General features: G+C 36.8%; 1 protein-coding gene across 1 annotated transcript in view; it reads left to right on the top strand.

Moving 5' to 3' along the window:
* The window catches only part of ZNF407 (zinc finger protein 407), a 481,203-nt gene that overhangs the window by 36,901 nt on the left and 423,061 nt on the right, over nucleotides 1-21,241 (top strand). The window contains exons 2-3 of the mRNA XM_011975887.1: nucleotides 2,533-7,272; nucleotides 12,560-12,674. Coding sequence (XP_011831277.1) covers nucleotides 2,586-7,272; nucleotides 12,560-12,674 — 4,802 coding nt within the window. The 5' untranslated portion in view covers nucleotides 2,533-2,585. The remainder of the gene's footprint in view (nucleotides 1-2,532; nucleotides 7,273-12,559; nucleotides 12,675-21,241) is intronic.

The raw sequence follows: 21,241 nt of genomic DNA, 5'->3' as shown, positions 1-21,241 counted from the left end.
GCTGTCTATTTTTCTGTGTGTATAGATTTCTCTATTCTGGACATTTCATGTAAAAAGGAATCATATAGAACATGATCTTCACGTGGCATGATGTTTTTAAGGGCCATCCACATTGTGGCATGTTAGTACTTCATTTTTAATTTTATTTTTACTTATATTTTTAGAGGCAAGGTCTCTGTCTGTGTCGTCCAGGCTGGAGGGCAGTGGTGTGATCATTGCTCAATGCAGCCTTGAATTCCTGGGCTGAAGAAATCCTCCTGCTTTTGCTCCAGAGCTAGGACCACAGGCACTTGCCACTGATTTTATTGTTTTTTATTTTTGTAGAGTTGGGGTCTTGCTATGTTGCCTAGGCTGGTGTCGAACTACTGGACCCAAGCCATCCTCCCTCCTTGGCCTCCAAAAGCATTGGGAGTATAGGCAAGACCTACTGTGCCTGGCCAATACTTCATTCTTTTTTATGACTGAATAATATTTCATTGTGCGGATACCATATTTTCTTGATTCTTTCATCCATTGATAAACATTTGGGTTGTTTCTACCTTTTGGCTATTATGAATAAATACTGCAATCAGCATTTGTATACAAGTTTTTGGATGGATATATGTTTTTGTTTCTCTTGGCTGTGTATGCCTCGAAGTAGAATTACTGTACTATATGCCAGCACCATGTTTAATTGTTTAAAGAACTGGTAGACTGTTTTCCAAAGTGGCTGCACCATTTTATATTCCCATTAGTAGTGTTATGAGGGTTCTAGTTTTTCCACGTTCTTATCAACACTTATTATCTCATTTTTTGAGTATAGCTGTCTTAGTGGGTTTGAAGAGGTATCTCCTTGTGGGTTTGATTTGCATTTCTTTAGTGACTACTGATGTAGAGCATCTTTTCATATGCGTATTATGTATATTTTCAATGAAGAAATGTATTTTATATTCTTTACTCATTTTAAATTGATTTATCTTACAATTGAGTATCGAGTAACAACAGTTTTTAAAATATATTCTAGATGCAAGTCCCTTATCAGATATCTGATTTGCAAAAATGTGTTCCCATTCTGTGGGCTGTTTTCACTTTCTTGATAGTGGCCTTTGAAGCATAGTGTCTTTTGAAGTTTTTAATTTTGATGAAGTTCAATTTACTTGTTTTTTTCTCTTGTTGTTCATGCTTTCAGTGTCCTACATTATAAGTATATTTTTGTTACCTAATTTTAGCTGAGTCAAAGCAATAGGCTTTGATTTGATTTGTCAATGTTATGGAAAAAATAGCTAAAATAGTTTAAAATAGTTATCATTAGCCTTGAGACTATAATACGTTGATGCCTTTTTATTAACATGGAATCAAGTGGCATTTGGCTGAAAATTCCAATCATGGTGTAAAGTAAATGGAAAATGATATGTTTTAATTGAATTAAATAGCATAATGAAAAATAAAATCAATATTATTGATTTCAAGGCATTTTATTCAATAAAATTCTTTTTTTCCTCAAAATTTACTCCATTAATTGTACTCTACCACTGACATTTCCCTTTGCCATTAACCTTCAGACAATATAAAATGACTGTTAGATGAGGAAATTAGTGATTGACAGCTGGACTAGAAGTGGCTTTTCATTGGTAAAAGAGCTTGAGCATGAATGGTGATATGTAATGAGATTATACGTGTTGTTCATTGGAACATATTTAGAAAAATCATGGTAAAGCTCTTTGCTTTAGGAGAAAAAGATGAAACTGTTTTTTTTTTTTTTTTTTTTTTTTGAGACAGAGCCTCGCTCTGTCGCCCAAGCTGGAGTGCAGTGGCGTGATCTCAGCTCACTGCAAGCTCCACCTCCCAAGTTCACGCCATTCTCCTGCCTCAGCCTCCCGAGTAGCTGGGGCTACAGGTGCCCGCCACCACGCCTGGCTAAATTTGTTTGTATTTTTAGTAGCGACGGGGTTTCACCATGTTAGCCAGAATGGTCTCCATCTCCTGACCTCGTGATCCGCCCACCTTGGCCTCCCAAAGTGCTGGAATTACAGGCATGAGCCACGGAGTCCGGCCGAAACAGTTGTTTTAAAATTACGTTTGTTTTATATAGGACTTGGGCTTCTGTTAGAGGTTAAGGAGGGGAAGGCCTTACTTCTAGACTTCCGTCACAGCAGTTTCGTTTTAATATATTTTACAGAGTAGGAGCTCACTGAGATGTATTTTGAAAGGAGAGCTTCTCTCTCTTTTTTTTTTTTTTTAAAGGATAGTAAATTGAAATATACTGGTACAGAGAATTGAAATATGGGAGTTTTTCTGCAAGCTTGTTGAGAAATCACTTTTTCTACCAAAGATATCATAGTATTTCTTCCGGAGTCAACAATAGGGTGACGTGGTGTTCCTAAAATCCTACTTCATACTTTTTAATAAAAGACTTTAGAGATGTAATCAAATGCATCTCAGTATAAAGGGCGTTTCACTGGGGCTAACTTCATGATACTTTTTCATCTAGTTTTGGACTAATACGTGTGTCTTTATATTCAAAACTTAATACCATGTTTGTTTACTTCACAGGTTATGAGTGCCAGCGAGCCTCCTTGGATAGAAGCATCGTCAGCACTTTATTAATGATGGATAGTGAGAATAAACCTGAAAATGATGAGGATGGAAAGATAGACAAAGAAGCACAAGACTTGACAAAGCTTTCATCCCATAATGAAGATGGTGGGCCTGTGTCTGATGTGACAGCAAGTTTCCCTGAGAATTCTATGGGCAAAAGAGGTTTTTCAGAATCATCGAACTTTGATAATGTTGTTATAGAAGACATAAATAAACATGCTTCCAAACGTAGGAGATTAGATGAGGCAGAGCCCGTTAAATCTGGCAAGCAAGGTGTTTGTCGATTAGAAACTTCTGAGAGCTCAGTCACAGAAGAGGGTATTGCGTTAGATGAAACAGGGAAGGAGACCTTTCTGAGCGATGGCACAGTTGGAGGCACGTGTCTCCCAAATGCCCTTTCCCCTTCTCGCAATTTTAGCACTATTGATGTTGTTTCTCTGAAAACAGACACTGAGAAAACATCTGCTCAGGAAATGGTTTCCCTTGATCTGGAAAGGGAATCGCCTTTCCCCCTGAAAGAAATTAGTGTTAGTTGTACCACTGGGAGTGTAGATCCAGTTCTCAAGTGCAGCATCTGTGGGCATTTGTTTTCTTCTTGCTCTGACTTGGAAAAACATGCTGAGTCTCACGTGCAGCAGTCTAAGGAACATACCTGTTGTCACTGCAGCCACAAAGCAGAGAGCAGCTCAGCGCTGCATATGCATATCAAACAAGCACATGGGACACAGAAGGTCTTTTCTTGCGATCTTTGTGGTTTTCAGTGTGCAGAAGAAAACCTGTTGAATGCACATTATCTTGGCAAAACACATCTCCGTCGTCAGAATCTGGCTGCTCGTGGAGGATTTGTACAGATCTTAACAAAACAACCTTTTCCTAAAAAATCATGTACAGTGGCAACAAAAAATGTTCACTCAAAACCAAGAACTTCTAAACCAATAGCAAAGAATAGTGAATCAAAAGGATTACGAAATGTGGGAAGCAAATTTAAAGATTTCAGAGGAAGTATTTCTAAACAAAGTGGTAGTAGCAGTGAGCTTCTTGTTGAAATGATGCCTTCCAGAAATACTTCGTCACAGGAAGTAGAGATTGTTGAAGAAAATGTTACTTCCCTTGGTGTAGCTCAGAATCCTGAAAACCAGAGTAAAAAGCTAGACACCTTAGTAACCTCAGAGAGTCTCTTAGAGAAATTGGAATCTACGAAAAATACCCTGCAGGCAGCAGCACACGGTATCAGTGTAACCTCGAGGCCAAGACCCGAGCGAAATATTCTCGTGTTGGGTAATAGCTTTCGTCGACGAAGCAGCACTTTCACCTTGAAGGGCCAGGCAAAGAAAAGGTTTAATCTTTTGGGAATTAAAAGAGGCACAAGTGAAACTCAGCGGATGTATATGAAACACTTGAGAACACAGATGAAAACACACGATGCAGAGTCAGTGCTGAAACACCTGGAAGCGAGCAGCAGCGTACAGAGACTGTGTGTGACTACCTCAGAAACCCAGGAGGCGGAGCAGGGCCGGGGGAGCGCCCGTCCTCCAGACTCCGGGCTGGACTCCCCAACTGTGAAGCCAGCTTCTGACTCTCAGACGTTGTGTGCTTGTACGGACTGTGGGCAAGTAGCTACAAATAGGACAGATTTGGAAATCCATGTGAAAAGGTGCCATGCCAGAGAGATGAAGTTTTACTGCCATACTTGTGACTTTTCTAGTATGTCAAGAAGGGACTTAGATGAACATTTGCACAGTAACCAGCATCAGCAAACTGCTTCTGTCCTGAGTTGTCAGTGTTGTTCATTTATATCCTTGGATGAAATAAATCTTAGAGACCACATGAAGGAAAAGCACAATATGCATTTTCTTTGCACCCCTTGTAACCTGTTCTTTTTGTGTGAAAAAGACGTGGAGGAACACAAAGCCACCGAGAAGCATCTTAGTTCATTGGTTCAACCAAAGACTTTGCAATCATCTAACAGTGATTTGGTTTTACAGACTTTACCTTTAAGTACTTTAGAATCAGAAAACTCAAAAGAGTCTATGGATGACTCAGGAAAAGCATCTCAGGAAGAACCTGTGAAGTCCAGGGTAAGCCATGGTAATGAAGTGAGGCATTCCAGTAAGCCTCAGTTTCAGTGTAAGAAGTGTTTTTATAAGACAAGATCTTCTACTGTTCTCACGAGACATATAAAGCTTCGGCATGGTCAGGACTATCATTTTCTTTGTAAAGCTTGTAATCTTTATTCATTGAGCAAAGAAGGAATGGAGAAACACATTAAAAGAAGCAAGCATCTTGAAAATGCTAAGAAAAATAATATTGGCTTAAGCTTTGAAGAATGTATTGAAAGGGTATGTATAGGTGCAAATGATAAAAAAGAAGAGTTTAATGTTTCTGGAAATGGAAGGATTGAAGGCCATGTAGGTGTGCAATTACAAGAGCATTCTTATCTTGAGAAGGGCATGCTGGCGCCTAAGGAGCTGTCACAGTCTGGTGGTAGCACCAAAGATGATGAATTCGCTTCGACCACTACTCCAAAGAGAGGGAGACCTAAAGGTAACATCTCACGGACGTGTTCACACTGTGGTCTTTTGGCCTCTAGTATTACAAACTTGACTGTTCACATTAGACGAAAACACAGTCACCAGTATAGTTATTTATGCAAAGTGTGTAAGTATTACACTGTAACTAAGGGAGATATGGAACGTCATTGTGCCACCAAGAAACATAAAGGACGGGTAGAAACAGAAGCAAGTGGAAAACACAGTTCAGATGTCATTGTTGGCCCTGAAGGGGGTAGCCTTGAAGCCGGTAAGAAGAATGCTGGTTCAGCAGTGACCATGTCAGATGAACATGTTAACAAACCCGCTGAATCACCCACCTCTGTTTTACAAAAGCCAGATCATGGAAACTCAGTTGAAGCCGAAGTTGAAAATGTATTTCATTCTCTAGATGGAGAAGTTAACAGCCATCTTCTTGATAAAAAGGAGCAAATATCTTTAGAGCCAGAGGACTTCGCCCAGCAGGGGGATGTGTACTCCCAGAGAGATGTTACAGGCACAGGTGAGAATAAGTGTGTGCACTGTGAGTTTAGTGCTCACTCCTCGGCTTCTCTAGAGCTGCATGTAAAACGGAAACATACAAAAGAGTTTGAGTTTTACTGCATGGCATGCGATTACTACGCGGTGACTCGTCGCGAGATGACCAGGCATGCAGCAACAGAGAAACACAAAATGAAAAGGCAGTCTTATCTCAACTCTGCTAATGTAGAAGCAGGTTCTGCAGACATGTCCAAAAACATCATTATGCCTGAAGAAGAGCATCAACAAAATTCTGAGGAATTTCAGATAATTTCAGATCAACCATCTGATACTCTTAAATCTAGAAATGCTGCAGATTGCTCTATTTTAAATGAGAATACTAATTTAGATATGTCTAAAGTGCTCTGTGCTGCTGACTCTGTAGAAGTTGAGACTGAAGGAGAATCTAATTTCAATGAAGACCGTTCCTTTTGTGAGACTTTCCAACAGGCTCCTGTCAAGGATACAGTTAGGAAACCTGAGGAGATGATGTCCCTTACTATTTCCTCAAACTATGGCTCCCCAAGCAGATTTCAAAATGAAAATTCAGGAAGCTCTGCTTTAAATTGTGAGGTAGCAAAGAAAAACCACGAGGTATCAAATGATACAGGTGAGCTGCGTGTCCATTGTGAGGGTGAAGGAGGAAGCGCAGGAGTTGGTGGAGGTGTTGTCCCCCACAGACACCTGTGCCCTGCACCGCTCGATGGGGAGCGCTCGGCTGAAAGCCCTGCGCTTGTTGTGACAAGAATAACCAGAGAACAGGGAAATCTGGAGAGCGGGGGTCAGAACAAAGTTACACGTGGTCATGGTTTGGAAGACTTGAAAGATGTCCAAGAAGATCCCACTCTGGAGAATAAGGAAATTCTGATGAATTCACAAGATGAAACAGAAATTATTTTGGAGGAGGATGGCCCAGCTTCTGATAGCACAGTTGAAAGTAATGACGTCTATGAGACTATCATTAGTATTGATGATAAAGGGCAGGCCATGTACAGTTTTGGCCGGTTTGACTCCTCCATAATAAGAATAAAGAACCCTGAAGATGGTGAGTTGATAGACCAGTCTGAAGAGGGCTTGATAGCAACCGGAGTGAGAATTAGTGAACTGCCCTTGAAAGACTGTGCTCAAGGTGTGAAAAAGAAGAAATCTGAAGGCAGTTCCCTTGGTGAGTCTACACGAATTCGCTGTGACGATTGTGGCTTCTTAGCAGATGGACTGAGTGGACTGAACGTTCACATAGCCATGAAGCATCCTACAAAAGAGAAGCACTTCCATTGTTTACTCTGTGGAAAGTCATTCTATACCGAAAGCAACCTTCACCAGCATCTGGCTAGTGCCGGCCACATGAGAAATGAGCAGGCCAGTGTGGAAGAGCTTCCGGAGGGAGGGGCCACCTTTAAATGTGTCAAGTGCACAGAGCCCTTTGATTCTGAACAGAATTTATTCCTACATATTAAAGGACAGCATGAGGAATTGCTACGGGAGGTGAATAAGTATATAGTGGAAGACACTGAGCAAATCAACCGCGAGAGGGAGGAAAACCAGGGAAACGTCTGCAAGTATTGTGGGAAGATGTGTCGAAGCAGCAACTCGATGGCCTTCCTGGCACACATTCGCACTCACACAGGTACGTAGCTCTGCAGCAAGCCGAGCCAGTGAGGACGCTGGGCCATTTGTCCCATCCAGATACTGCAGCCCTACCTGTGGCTGCTCACTGGCTTTCCACCCGGTTCACGTTTCCCGGCTGTGTGCTGCTCTGCTTGTCTGTAATAAGTCATTGTTGACACTTAACATTTTTAAGGGTAATTAAGCCCTAGTGATTTCAAAGGCAGGTTAGTTGACAAGTTTCTTTTAATTTTGTCAAAAAGCCTAGTCCCTCTGATGCCTTTTAAAAACTGCTGTCTGTTGCGGCTTTTCAGTTGTTTCTGAGTCCTAATTATTTGGTTTTCCACAGTCTATGTTAAGTGGCACCTTGTAATTTCAGAAGACATGTTAAGTGACTTTTAAGGAATGGAGTAATCAAATTTTCTTACAATGTTAGGGATGTAAAAATATTCATCAATAGATACTTTATATCCAAAAGCGTAACTTCCAGGTAACAAGAACCCAACCTTTGTGGGTCGAAATGAGCCACCACTTTCCAAAGTTAGCATGTACTGGGGATCTGCTGTTCCTGGAGGGAGCCCCGGATTTAGTCTCTGTGCTCTGTCGCAGTTAGCGTTCCATTTTAATGTTTAATTTTAGGTGGAAAGTTTTTTAAAAAACATTTTTTTGGTGGAAAATGCATAAGCTACTGTTCTAAATTTATGTAAAACTTCACTGCACTGTTTCTATAAACCTGCCATACATTCTTTATTTTAAACAGACAGCTTTTCTAAATCATTGTGCTCTGCTTAGACAAGTTCTGTCTTCATGGTTGAATTTATGAGTGGATTTGAATAATAAATTCACATTTCAATGAACATATTTTCATTAAAACTGTAAGGTTTATTTTACTGTACTTTTAAATAATGGCTTATTATTAAAGCTATACTTTAAATTCATACAGTTTTTGAAACTTAGTGCATGGTTACAAGGAAGAAGACAAAAGCGTATGAAGCATTATTACCAGTTTAGGGTGATTAAAGATAGATAAAAGTTTTTCATTAAAGGAAGTAATGGGGCAACCTGCGTAAGATTAATCTAAATAAATACAAACATTGTACTTTTGATCCCAAATATTCTCATGCACTGCAGCCATTTTTGGGGAATAAGTCCAAATGCTTATTTGTTTGCACTGTTAGTATCTCTCTCAGTGCCTTGTTGCAACTTTCTGAAATGATACAGTTTTAGGAATAAGACTTGTTCACATGTGCAGAAAATATGTACTTTCTTAATATGCCCTCTTAAGGCAGATAAAACTGAATAAAACTAAGAGGAAGATGCTAATGGAGCTCTTTTTAGAATTCTTTATGCAACTGTCTGGTCAAGACATGTTGCTTATAATTGATGTGTCCATTACTTGAATTCTCTTGTAATTATAGTCAATAAGTCTTGTAAATGTGTTAAAGCTCACTAAAAGCATACAAATTCAAGAACAGAGTAAGGCTAATAATTTAAAATAATCAATGTAGGCATTTCAGCACTTAATTTCCCTTGTGTGTTGATAGCTGATCATTCTTAATCCATTAAGATTTATTTAGTCGTTTACAATGCAAAATAGGTTTGCACTGGTCACTTGTGCCATTTGAAAATGTCCACCAGGTTAAGTGCAGAATGTAGTCCATTAGTCTTCCTTGACTATATGTATTAATTGCATTTAAAATCAAGTTAATGTGGATGTGAAAGTGAGGTAACTATCAATATGTGACAAAGTAACCCTACTTATATAAGTTACATCATTGATTGTAACATTTAGTAAAAGTTAGCATAGTTTTTTTTTTTTTTTTTTTAACATCTTGTGTTGGTCTTAATCAGAAAGTACATTTTTACTGTGCTTTGAAACACTACCAAGAGCCCTGTTCCTGAGGACACAGTACAAGTCTCTACCATTTCAATGTTGCGAGTCATTTTTTGGGGAAGTTGGTCTCCAGGTTTTAATTCAGGGTTTTTTTTTCTTGGAGCATCTTAAAATGAATTGCTTTTCACATACTTTGCTTATGTCCATGAAATAGTAATGCAGAGACTGTTATTAATGGTTAACTGGAAAAGAGCTTACTCTTCCAATCCCTGTTTTCATATTTTGTGATTTACTATATGTTTTATATAACCTTTTCTTCCCATCCTTAGCAGGATAAAAGCAGCCCTATGAGAAATAAATGAGTTTTGGTTATCAAGCATGGTAGGAAAAAGCATCCTCCAGTCTCCCCGTGTGCTTGCTTCTGTGAAGCAATCAACGTGACCAGAAAGGGCAGTCTTCCTTTCACATTACACTAGCAGGACTATAAAACTTCCTTTTTGTTTCTCCTGCATTGGTCTGTTAAAGCTTTTATTTCATGTAATATGGGCTACTGTTAAGCTACCAGATTGTCTGAAGCCATTCATTTTATGTTGAGAGTGCTCTGGTCACTGATGCCATCTCAAAATGTTCCAGGGAGACAGGGAGTGTGTGACTTCACTAAGAAATTCTGAAGTTAGGGCTGGTAGTGTTTGTAGCTCGGTGTGTGACAAAGGACAGACAGCTCAGTAGGAGAGTTAATTTGTAGACTTTAAGCACAGTGACCTCAAATACTTAACATTGTTCACTGCTTCATCTGTGTCCCACATTAGTTGGCTCTTGGTACATCTTGATGAGTGAATAAATGAATGAGCAGATGAATGAATGAATGAAGCGTTTGAATGTTTAGGGAGGATTGTAGAATGATGGCTGTAGTCGTTAGATGATCGGTAATATACAACTTTCTTCATTCCTTTAAGATCTAAAGGCTTTCATTTGGTATTTTCTCCTTAATGCTAATGGCACATCTATGTATGCATAGCAATTAGTAATGACTGATGGTTGAGGAGCCCCTGTAGGCCTGAGTGAAGACCTGGATTTTAAAGTCTTTGAAATTCTTTCAGTAAAGTAACGAGGTACCAGAAAGATAGAGAGCCTCTTTAGTTTTTCCCTTTGAAAAAACCTTATGGACCAAATGAAAACCAAAAAACCTGCTGCGAATAGTGCTATTCCAAGGAATGGAACCATTGCAAATAATACTGTTTTTAATAATCAAAATGTACGTGAGAGAAATATTTAGAGATCTGCAATTTTACAATTTTGTCTTATAAATGCTATGCCTGCATTCATTTTGGAATGTGCATAGCAAACTTAAAAACGGAAATGTTATTAGGAAAAAAGGGCCCCTCCGCTTTTTTTTTTTTTTTAATGCAGAGAAGTGTTACCTCTGCTAGCATTTGAATTTTTATGGCACAGAAAGGAGATATTAACACAGTCTACTCTGAATATAAGATGTGAAGAATAGTCAAGGCCTCCATGATTCTGGGTGAAGCTGTCAACACAATAACTCATTTATGTATTGTCAGCATGCTGTGCTGTGATCACTGAGACCTGCAGAAACTAGAGTTTTCCACAAAGGAGCCATGTACAGTAAATTGAACACACCAGAGACCCCATGTCCGTTTCTCTGTGGCATCTGTGCCGCAGGAGGAGGAGCTAGTCACATGGCTGTGCTGTGTGAGCAGAACGAAAACTCCAACCCATGAGGCCTTTTACATCCATTCACCAACATTGTAGTACAAATATTGGGAGAGGCTGGTCTTCTTTGTTTCGAGTCCTAATATTATTGTTACTTAATAATGTCCTAATGACCCTATTATCTTTAGAGCATTTAAATTCAAAGTATTGGTAAATTGGTTCTTCACACACTTTACAAAGGAATTCTATGTCTTAGTGAAAGGTTGAAAGCAGTAATAGGTTTAGTTGTCTCAGAATCATTTAAATAAACTGTAGTTTCTAATGTGACTGATAGAATGTGATTACTGTAAGCTGCAGTCTCAACCTGCTTTTGACATTTAAACATATAAACCTGACTAGATATAACCATTCAGGTGCTAAATATATTTTACATCTACTTCTAACAGCAGAAATGGAAATATTAAGAGATCTGGCTTCATTGTCATTGAACTGTGAAATATTCAACCTTGTCTGCTGGTGCTTAGTACTGTTGACTTTTTTATTTCTGTTGGAAGATGAAAATTAAATGCTTCACTTTTTTTGTCAGCTTTTGGGAATTAAATTGAAATTTAAGACTCTAAAATTTTTTACTGAGTGCTTCAATTTCAACAAAGTATTCTTGGAGGATTTTTTTTTTTCCCAAGGACACTGCACAAAGGGTTCTTTGATCAAATATGATTTATTACAATTTTTTAAATTTGAGCTCTTTTTGTATATTAAAGTTCACATATTTCATGTTCTATCTAACTATAGTAGAGGGAGTATTTCACTATATAAGTACTAAATATGATATGAAAAGTCTGGAAACATACTGTACTGATTTTAAATTGGTTTTTACAATTTTGATTTATTTGAAGATGTAGTGGTTAGAAAGTTTGGAAATGGTGTATATACTTTATATCTTAAAAGAGTTGTTTCTCATTAATGTGGATAATGATCGTCTGTTAATATGTTTCAGTTTCAAACTTATCTATTACTGACACTAAGTGTGTAGACTTTGAAATAATCTTATTTTCTCATTTTTGAGTATAGTTTAATCTTATTCTTTATGAAATGATTTAACAAATTTTGTATGCGTTTTGTGTTGAAATATTTGTCCTTGAAATTAATAACCAAAATGTCAGTTCTTCCAGTTTGTTTAATCATCATTGATTTTTGACTATAAAAATGACCATAAAAGCATAAAATTTTATCTACTGTATATTTATAAACTGTGTTATTAAAAATATAGATAATAATTTGGGATAAATGTCAGGAAAAAACCTGAAATATACCATTGTTTTAATGTGAGTAAACTCAAAGCCGGAGAAATATGAGGAAACAAGGAGGTGACCACAGAGAAATGTATTTGATGATAAATATGCTTTTTAAAATATCAGCTGCCCTGTGTGCATTTATGTTTTAGAAATGTTCCCTTTGAAGTGTTGAGTGACTTTAAGATGTATTTTTGTGAATTGTAAGAAAAATATTTAAAATTATGTAGCTCATCTCATCTACTTAGTACAGCTCAGCAGTCTCACTTTTGAGTTTGAATCTTAGGATTGCTAGTGGAAGTTAGGAAGACTCACTGAAACAAAGTCTTCAGAGTAAAATCATTATGGAATCCGGTCTATTCAAGTTATAAATGAATGCAAGTATTCCATTTTGGGTACAGAAATTCTTAATTAGGTTAAAGGTATGATTTAAGATTTAGTCCTCTTTTCTAAGCTATTAGTGATGTATTATTCAAAATCAAATCATATTTTATGTTAAATTTACTCAGGATCAAAACCATTCAAGTGCAAGATATGCCATTTTGCAACAGCTCAGCTTGGAGATGCCAGAAACCATGTGAAAAGGCACCTTGGGATGAGGGAATACAAGTGTCATGTCTGTGGGTGAGTAAACTGAAGCCATCTCTGCTGTGTGAACCAGGAAGCATGTGCAGGATAGCCATTGTTTCGGAATTCAAAACCCATAGGAGTGAGAGTGGCTAAAATTATGCATGCGTACCCTCCTTTCCATTGTTATGGTAAATTCCTTAAATACAGTTATGACATTCTTCTCCCACTTCTAATCCTGTACTGAAGATGAGCAATTTTATGGGCTACAAGGTCAATTTGAACCTGTAATCTGTAAATTGACTAAATTATAGGATGTTCATTCACATTGCCAGAGAGAACTATAAATTCCATTTAAAGACATAAAAAAAATACATAATATAGCTTTAGGAATGTATATGTATTTTTTTTTTCTTTTGCTGTACTGCTTTAATTTTTATCACATTAGTAGCTCTTTGGATCCATTGGACATATTCTATAAGGAAAACAACAAAAGATTTAATTTCAGATGACTGGTTACTGATTATTACAGGGATGGTGCTGAAGAAAAACGGTTGTTATGCATTTTTGTGTAACTTTATTTCAAAAGTTATTTCCTTTTTTAGTTAATGGTTCTTTCTCGGAAGAATCATGTACAATGTTTGTCTTTCAAATGTGTTGCATTTAATAGACAGTGCTAAGGTGCCTTAATGCAAAACTAATTAATTTAGCAGAAATGTTTAAAAGGTTTTAAAATGCTAGATCATACATGGTATAACATAGGACATTCAGAGGTGGATTTTAATACCCTACTTTTGATTAAAAGTATATTTTAATGCTGTTATGCTAGAGAAATTAATAAGTGCATCATATAAAAATTCTTCATGTGAAACCTGAGAAACTTGCAGTTCTTATGGCTAATTCACAAAATAACACAGGCTCACTTACATTATGCAATGTGCGCATATTCTATAGCTTTATTTTTTTAGTAGAAGATCGTTTTATGTCAAAAACAAGTTCTGTTATTTGTTGGACAGTACACTTCATCCCAGGATGCAGTTGTGTATTTTGACCCTTAGGATAGTTTTACAAATACCTTTGCAAGCAGTTTTATGAACCATGGTCTGTGATATATTCATTGGCAGAATTGATGGTTCAGTGACTTGCAGCTAAAGTAAATGAAGATGACCCTTTGCCCTAAAGCCCCCTGAAGATCAGTGGGAGAATGAGTTTTGTTACTACTGATTTTAGCTGTAAGGGTCAAGTGTCAAATGGTTCATTTTAATTGCTGTAAGTCTTGGAAGTTTAAAAGATATCTCACTTATTGTTTTTACCATATGAGTTATAGGAAAGAAGAAGGCCCTGACTCCAGTGAAAATTTGCTATTAGGTGGCAGTAAGCAGTTTTTCTCTCATTTCTGAGAAATAAGTAAACAATTTTTGCATACTCTGTCAATAGAGATCTAATTCCATTCATTTTTTAATTAAGGTTACTAAGACCCTGGAAAGAGAAGAAGAAAGCTTTTCACAGAACAGTTTCTAATGTATCTGGTATCACAAAGAATACATAATTGATTGGCATTAGTTGTATAATTTGAACAGTGCACACCCTGCTCGCTAACTGCTTGCCACATACAACTGAAATATTGTATGAGTAGTTCATATATTTGATCCTGGAGATACAGAATTGTAAATGATTATACATATATTGAGTTTTATACTGCCTTCAGAGAGAGCGAGCTATGTGTATGTGTGCGTATGTAGAACAACCATTCTAGAGTCCCGAATTGTATTTCTTCGAATTATGACAGCCATTGAATTTCATCAGACGAGGAAATAATAGTTCTCTTTATTTTTTTACAATGAAATTTGATTTAAAAGTTAGGTAGCAATAATTTTAACAGTGATGCTGAAAGTTCTGAAGAATTGCAGTAAACTGAAGAATACTTATTGATCTATGTAGTTGGAACAGAATGGTAGTGAATTAGGTACCCTTCAATGTTGCAGAAAAAGTATCATAGGTTGTTCCATATTTCATGTGTTTCAGAGGGATAGGGCAGACTGTATAGGTTAAAAAGTAAAGTGAAAAACATGAAAAAGTGCAAGGATTGGTTATCAGATGACTGGCACTGGAGAGGATTTGTACATTAACTTCACAGACAAAGCCAATTCATTATCATTGATGGCTAAATAATCTTAGAAATGCTCAGTGGACCTATTAGTTCCTGAACATAAGCAGCTCATGCTGCATTTCTTCATTAGCTTTAATTGCTATAAATTTTACCTTTTACAAAATCATGCTTTAAAAGGTGAAGTGATCTTTCAGGAACATTAACTCTATAATTTTGTCACAAACAGAAGGTCTTGCATTATGTTTTCTTTTCCTTAGTAGTTAATATCTTAGTCTCTGTCTTTTAGAATTTTGTTAATGATCTCGTCATTATTTGAGTTTTAAGGAGTTATTTCTCAAATAGACTTGATTAGTGATTTAAAAAAATTGGGCAGTCACATTTTTAAAGTGAAATTATTACTCAGAATAGTGTACTCTTTTTCTTAGTAACCTCTTGGTTTTCTTGAAGAAGAAAACTCATATTTTATGGTGAAATTCATGGAAACAACAAACAGTATTGAACTCAATAATAATGTCTCAGATTATTTGTAATTGACCTCTTTTTGAGCTCTTCATATTAGATGATTTTGCATGCTCATCAACTGCATGTTTTGTGTTTTTCACTAACACATAGTTTTAGGGTTGTGCATTAGCAACACCCTTGACAAAAACTACCTTTTAAACTTTTGTATAAGTTGTCTGAACCTAGACTGATTTTTTTTGAATCTTCAGGATCAATTTTAAGATACCATTACCCCCTCTTGCCCTGCCCCATTGGCAAATCTTAACTACTGTATATCTTGGGTTTAAGTTAGTTTGACAGAGGAAGCTGAATGTATTAGATGCCTAATTCCTATTAGGTCGTTAGGATTAAGAATTCAGAATTTAAGTTTTGTTTACTCAAGGTTTTACCTGCTCATGTCATGGTAAACATTTCAAAAATGTATTGCTTTGTACTTCGTGTTTTAAGTACACGTTATGGATAACTTCACGTTAAGAGCCATTTATTTTACTTTCACTTTTGGGGGAGCATTTTTCTTTTTGAAAAGTAGAGTTTCTTACTTGTTAAAAATATCCAAATGTGATCCAGAGAGGAATTTTATAGAATAAAGGTATGTTTATATTTAGGCACTTGATGGATAGTTAACATGAAAATCTGTTAGGACTCTGACATAGGGCTTAGTGGGAGAGAAAGTAAGAAATAATAGAAACTATACCTATTTTTAATATTTAATGCTTTTATTTAATAATTTTGTGTTTAGAAAATAGGCCAAATGTGTATTTTTATTACTTCCGTGATCTTTACCTTTATTTCTTTCAGTAGTCAAAAACTTAAAAATCTCAATGACTTCTGAAAGTTATTTTAGGCATCATGTCTTGTTAAATTCTTTTAAGTTTAAATTTTTTTAAGTTTATTTTATTCCCTATGTACATATAAAATAGTATACCTAGTACTCTGAATAGTGTTTATGCAGTGTATTGTGGTTTAATAAATAGCCTTGATTAACTTTTATCTCACTTGTTGATTTCTATAGCTTTGTGGTTTGTTTACCTTATGCTTATTATCCCCATTTTACTGATGGGAAACTTAATATTCAAAATGTTTTTAGTGATGTACTTAAATTATTTGACTAGAATGGTAGACCCCTGTTTCTTCCTTGTAGACCACTGTTTCTTCCTTGTAAGTATTTCTTTTATTTCTCCGCTTTTTGTAATACCTGTTTTTGTTCTTGACGTAACTTTGGTTTGTATTTATTTTTTTCTCTCTACGTTGTTTTCACTAGCATGTAGTAAATGTAATTTACCTACTTTCTCCTACCATCCGCTTTTATTTTCTGCTTTTCCCCAAATTTACATTTTTTAAAAAAATTGCTTGCACATTGCTTTACTTTCATATTCTGATATTGTCTCTCTCTCCCCAACACCTTCTCTGTTTTGTATTTCCCACTTATAATAAGTGTTGTTTAAAATAATTTTATTTTCTCCCACTCATTCATGTGTTGATAATTTATTGCGTTTACTTGACGATTACAAACTGAACGTATTTGTATAATAGCAAAAGGTGTCTAAAAAGTATAAAGATTATATCATCCCATTAAGATGAGAGGGATATAATTGATCAACTAGGGTTATTGTTTTTGTTTTGCAGTATTAGGTTTTTTTTTTTAAAGAGTGGTAGAAAACTAATAATTGGCCTGTGATTTCAATAAACCTAAGAAATGATAACCAAATTTGATATGCCATTATTGAGAAGTGCAGACCCTAGGGTGCATGATTTAGGAGTTGCATTGTTTACTGATTGATTTCCCTAAGTCTTGTCTTAATTCTTGTGTATGGAGTTAAATAGTTGAAATCAATTTACCTCATCAGGAGAGAATAAGGGCATTTTCTAAATCTGTCACATCTGGGTTCATGAAAAGATTCCAGACATTTTAAAATTGTATATTAATGTGCTTATGAACTGTTTATTCCTAGTTGATTTGAGAACCCTTAAATACAAAGTTACTAATGCAGTAAAACTCTTTGTGTGTGTGTGTGTGTGTGTGTGGCATTACCTAGTTTTTGTGCATTAGAAGGGATCTCTATGTAGATGATTATAATGTCACTTTCTGACCTTTGCAGCTTGAATAATTGTAAATCATTGCTTCATAACGTGTCAGAGAATGTCTGTACTAGGCAATTAAATGGCAGAATATAATAGACCAAATTATTGCCTGTCATGTTTTCAACAACACAGTTAGTATTTGAGTTACACTTAATCATTACGTGCATTAGCAACTTCATTGGAATCCAGCTTCAGGCTGAGCATGAAATACATTACATTATTTAAACCTCTAATGGTACAAGTCATTTATTTGTGTTGAAGTGTACAACATGCAGAGTTTCATAAAGCAAGGAACACTTGAGAGCTTAATTTATCCAAATCAAAGTCTAAATGCAGATAAACACAAGTGGCAAAAATTAGTAATTTTTATAGGCTGGAAATATTTAAAAATACATGGTTGTGGGTAATTGTAGGCAGCAGGAATAAATTAAAATCACTATTTTTAGTCTGCTGTGAGAACTAAAGCTGTGTATACCTAAATCATTAAAAGCACCATGGAATTGCATTTTTAGCTGAACAATTAGTTACACCCATCATATCTACAGATATATCCAAATAAAGTAAGTATTTGGTTTAGCTGGTTGTTTTGGTTAAAGAGATATAGATAGGAAATGTTTATTCTATAATGTGGCATGGATTATGCTTGTAACAGTATAAAGTGCAACATCTCTCAGTTTTGTAAAAAATGTTTAAATTAACGTTAAAATGCTCTCCCATTATAAATGGTATGTTATATTTTTTTTCCATATAATATTTTGCTATTTTTTGTTGAATATTTTTGTCTTTAGCTTGAAATTTTAAAAATGCTGTGTAATGATTGCTGTCTGTCTTCCTCAGTTAGGAATAAAAAAATTAACATTATTTGTGTATTCCTCTGATGTTAGAATCCTTGAGATGCCTTTTACATAGTGAATGAACATTTGTAATTTTTAAAACTATACAAATGACTTTATTATGGGAAAGCCTAAGAGTGATCTTGGTTATAATATTCACATATAAAACTTGTTTTCTCAGAGATCATCCTCGTGTATTTTCCAGTAAACTGTTTGGTGAAGCCGGGAGAGTGCTGGGGTGTTAGGACAGTAGAGTGGAAACTGAGGCAGCTCCCAGCTCCTCCTCACAGGGGAAGGACAGCTCTTGTCTCTATTATATCCCGGTTTCTTTTGCTGTGGTAGTGGTTTTTTAAATTTTTGCCACAGAAGGGTGGCATCATAGATCTATTCCATGGCCAATAAGTATGATCAGCCTATTACAAAATAGAAATAAGCTAAACATTATCATTTCTTGGTATAGTAGTTGAAAACATTGGCTTCTGTGTCTAAAGTCTTTTCCAGTGAAACAGTCATGTTCTAGTGACTTAACTCGTTGCTTCTTTATTTTTGTTTTAAAGTGGCTTCCTTGTGATTTTAAAATGCTATTGTAATGGCTGGCTATGGTGGCTCATGCCTGTAATCCCAGCACTTAGGGAGGCTGAGGTGGGAGAATCGCTTGAGCCCAGGAATTTGAGATCAGCCTGAGCAACATAGGGAGACCCTGTCTTTACAAAAAATAAAAATAATTAGCTGGGCTTGTGGTGCATGTCTGTAGTTCCAGCTATTTGAGGGGCTGCAGAGGGAAGCTCTTCTGAGCCCAGGAGTTTGAGGCTACAGTGAGCTATGATGGTGCTCTGCATTCCAGCCTGGGCAGCAGAGCGAGACCCTGTCTCTAAAAAAAAAATCTTCTTGTAGAGTCTCAGGATTCTTTAACCTTCCTGATCCCCACAGTAGAATATAGGAGGGTAACTGTTCTCTTGGTTTCCTTTGCCTGTTCCGTAAATTTTTTTCTTGTTAACCTTCCTCTCCCTGTTCTGTTTCTTACAGTCCTTTACTTTGTGGGTGCTTTTGCTGTTTCTTTTGTGCAAGAACTGGATGAGAAGGGGGTATGAGAAATGTAGATAGAAGGGAAGCATAGCCACTGATTTATTATTTATTATTTCTCATTTGGCAGATTCTTGTGTTTTCTTTTTTCTTTCTTTTTTTTTTTGTGGGTGTGGTGAGAAGTTGGGGCCCGGGCTGTCTGTGTTGCAGAAGCCACTCTAGGAGAAGGAGCAAGGCTGAGTGGGAACACAAGGTTGGGAGGATGAGCTCTGCTGAGGAGCAGAAGGAAAGTCTTTTCGCACAGGCAGGTTATCTTTGAGTTGGGTCTTAAAGGAGGAGGGGCTATTCACAAGGCACATTTGGACATTTTCCACACAGGGCGAACACGAGGGGAAGCACAGAGATTTGGAAGAGCACTGCAGGCAGTTTCTGAAGTGTATGTGACTAAGTGGGAGAAGTGAGGATTAAACAAACATCTGTTGAATGTCAGTATATGCCAGCACCGTGTTAGTCTTTAGGGTTCAAAAGGTCAAAACAACACCTGCCTCAAATGGAGGACGCTTAGGTCAAACGCCAAGTCTCCCTAGCTGCTTCAGAAAACACTTGCTTGGGCTGGTCACGTTGGATATGCAGCAACTGGGAGTTAGGCAGATGAGCAGGGGCAGCCCATTCCAGGCAGGGGTTGCAGCGGGATCAACCATGGCGTGTGGGATATGCACGAACTACAGGGCAGTCAAGACTGCAGGAGGCTGGATTGTGAAGCCAGGTGGACAGTTCCAGGGACAATTGGGTGAGGTGGGCAGGGGTCAGGTCACAGAACTGGGCCTTGCTGAGGTGTTGAGTGCTGGCCTTTCCCTCTGCTTTCCATCGCTTGTCTTTTCACTTGTTTTTCTTGCCAGTTTTCTGGACTGTGTGGAGGCAGTGAAGAGAGAAGTGGAAAGCCTGGTGGGAAATGAGTTACTGCTTCAGAATCAAGGGGCATGGGAATTGGTCAGGGAGAATTATTTTAAGAGAATTTCTCTATTTGTAATTTTAATTAAGGATGCGATTGATTTTGGATAATTGTAATGAAAACAGGTTGATAACTGATTCATACAACTTAATGCAGCATAGTTCCAAACAATAATTGAGGACATATTCCGTTATGTCGCCGTGCTACCTATGTCCACATATGACTAATACCATGGTACCAGAGGCTGTAATTGTTTCCATACTTGATCCTCTGGATGGGCAATGTCAGCTGGGACAGGAAACCATTAGTTTTTTAAAAGTATGTACTGTGTAGTAATCTACTTACTTTCCTACATCTTAGTCCTGGGGTACTTGTCTTGTTTCTAACCGCTCCTGTGGTCTGTGTTTCTGGAGTGTTCTCCCCTCCACACCCTTGATCCACTGTCACTTTTCTTCTGAGACCCTGTCTCCTCTTTCCCCTGCCTTAGCATTAGTATACCAAAGTCTGTTGTCTAAGTAGCAAAGTACTGAGAAAAAGCAGTTCCAAGTACTATAGAATATGCTACTATCTAGATACACGAATTTTTAGAAAGTTATTTTTGGTTTGCTATTTCCACTCAATTTTAAAAAGTCCTAATTACTGCTGAGGTACTATAAGAATATATTGAGCTGGGCTCAAGGGATGGTTGTTTTTGAAGGACCAATAAAGTGTTAATTTGCATCATAATTACGCTGTCACCATTACATGTGTTAATGGGGAACTGGAAAATTCGTATAAACTCTGGCTAAATGTAAGATGGTCTGTAATCTATTTTAGAAGTGCTGCTGTAAATGAAATAGGTGAAAGTGGTCTTATGTCAACACATCTGGTAATTATCATTATAATATTAGCAAATAAGTATGATTTTTTACATTGTGGCTAGTGACATTGATAATCAAATGCTTCAGAACATAAATTTGTACTAGTCTGAAAAATTGGAATGTGTTTAAAAATTAAAGACATTTTAGTATTTACCACCAGAATTTATTTAAAAAATGGATTTTAGAACTTACACTATTGCCTGGTCCAATTCATCCAGTGGACAGGTAAAGAAATTTGGGTCAAGAGCTTAAGTGACTTTTCA

Source organism: Mandrillus leucophaeus, unplaced genomic scaffold (genome assembly GCF_000951045.1).
Source record: "Mandrillus leucophaeus isolate KB7577 unplaced genomic scaffold, Mleu.le_1.0 Scaffold16, whole genome shotgun sequence".
Classification (NCBI taxonomy): Eukaryota; Metazoa; Chordata; class Mammalia; order Primates; family Cercopithecidae; genus Mandrillus; species Mandrillus leucophaeus.
This window is presented reverse-complemented; position numbering and strand designations above follow the sequence as displayed.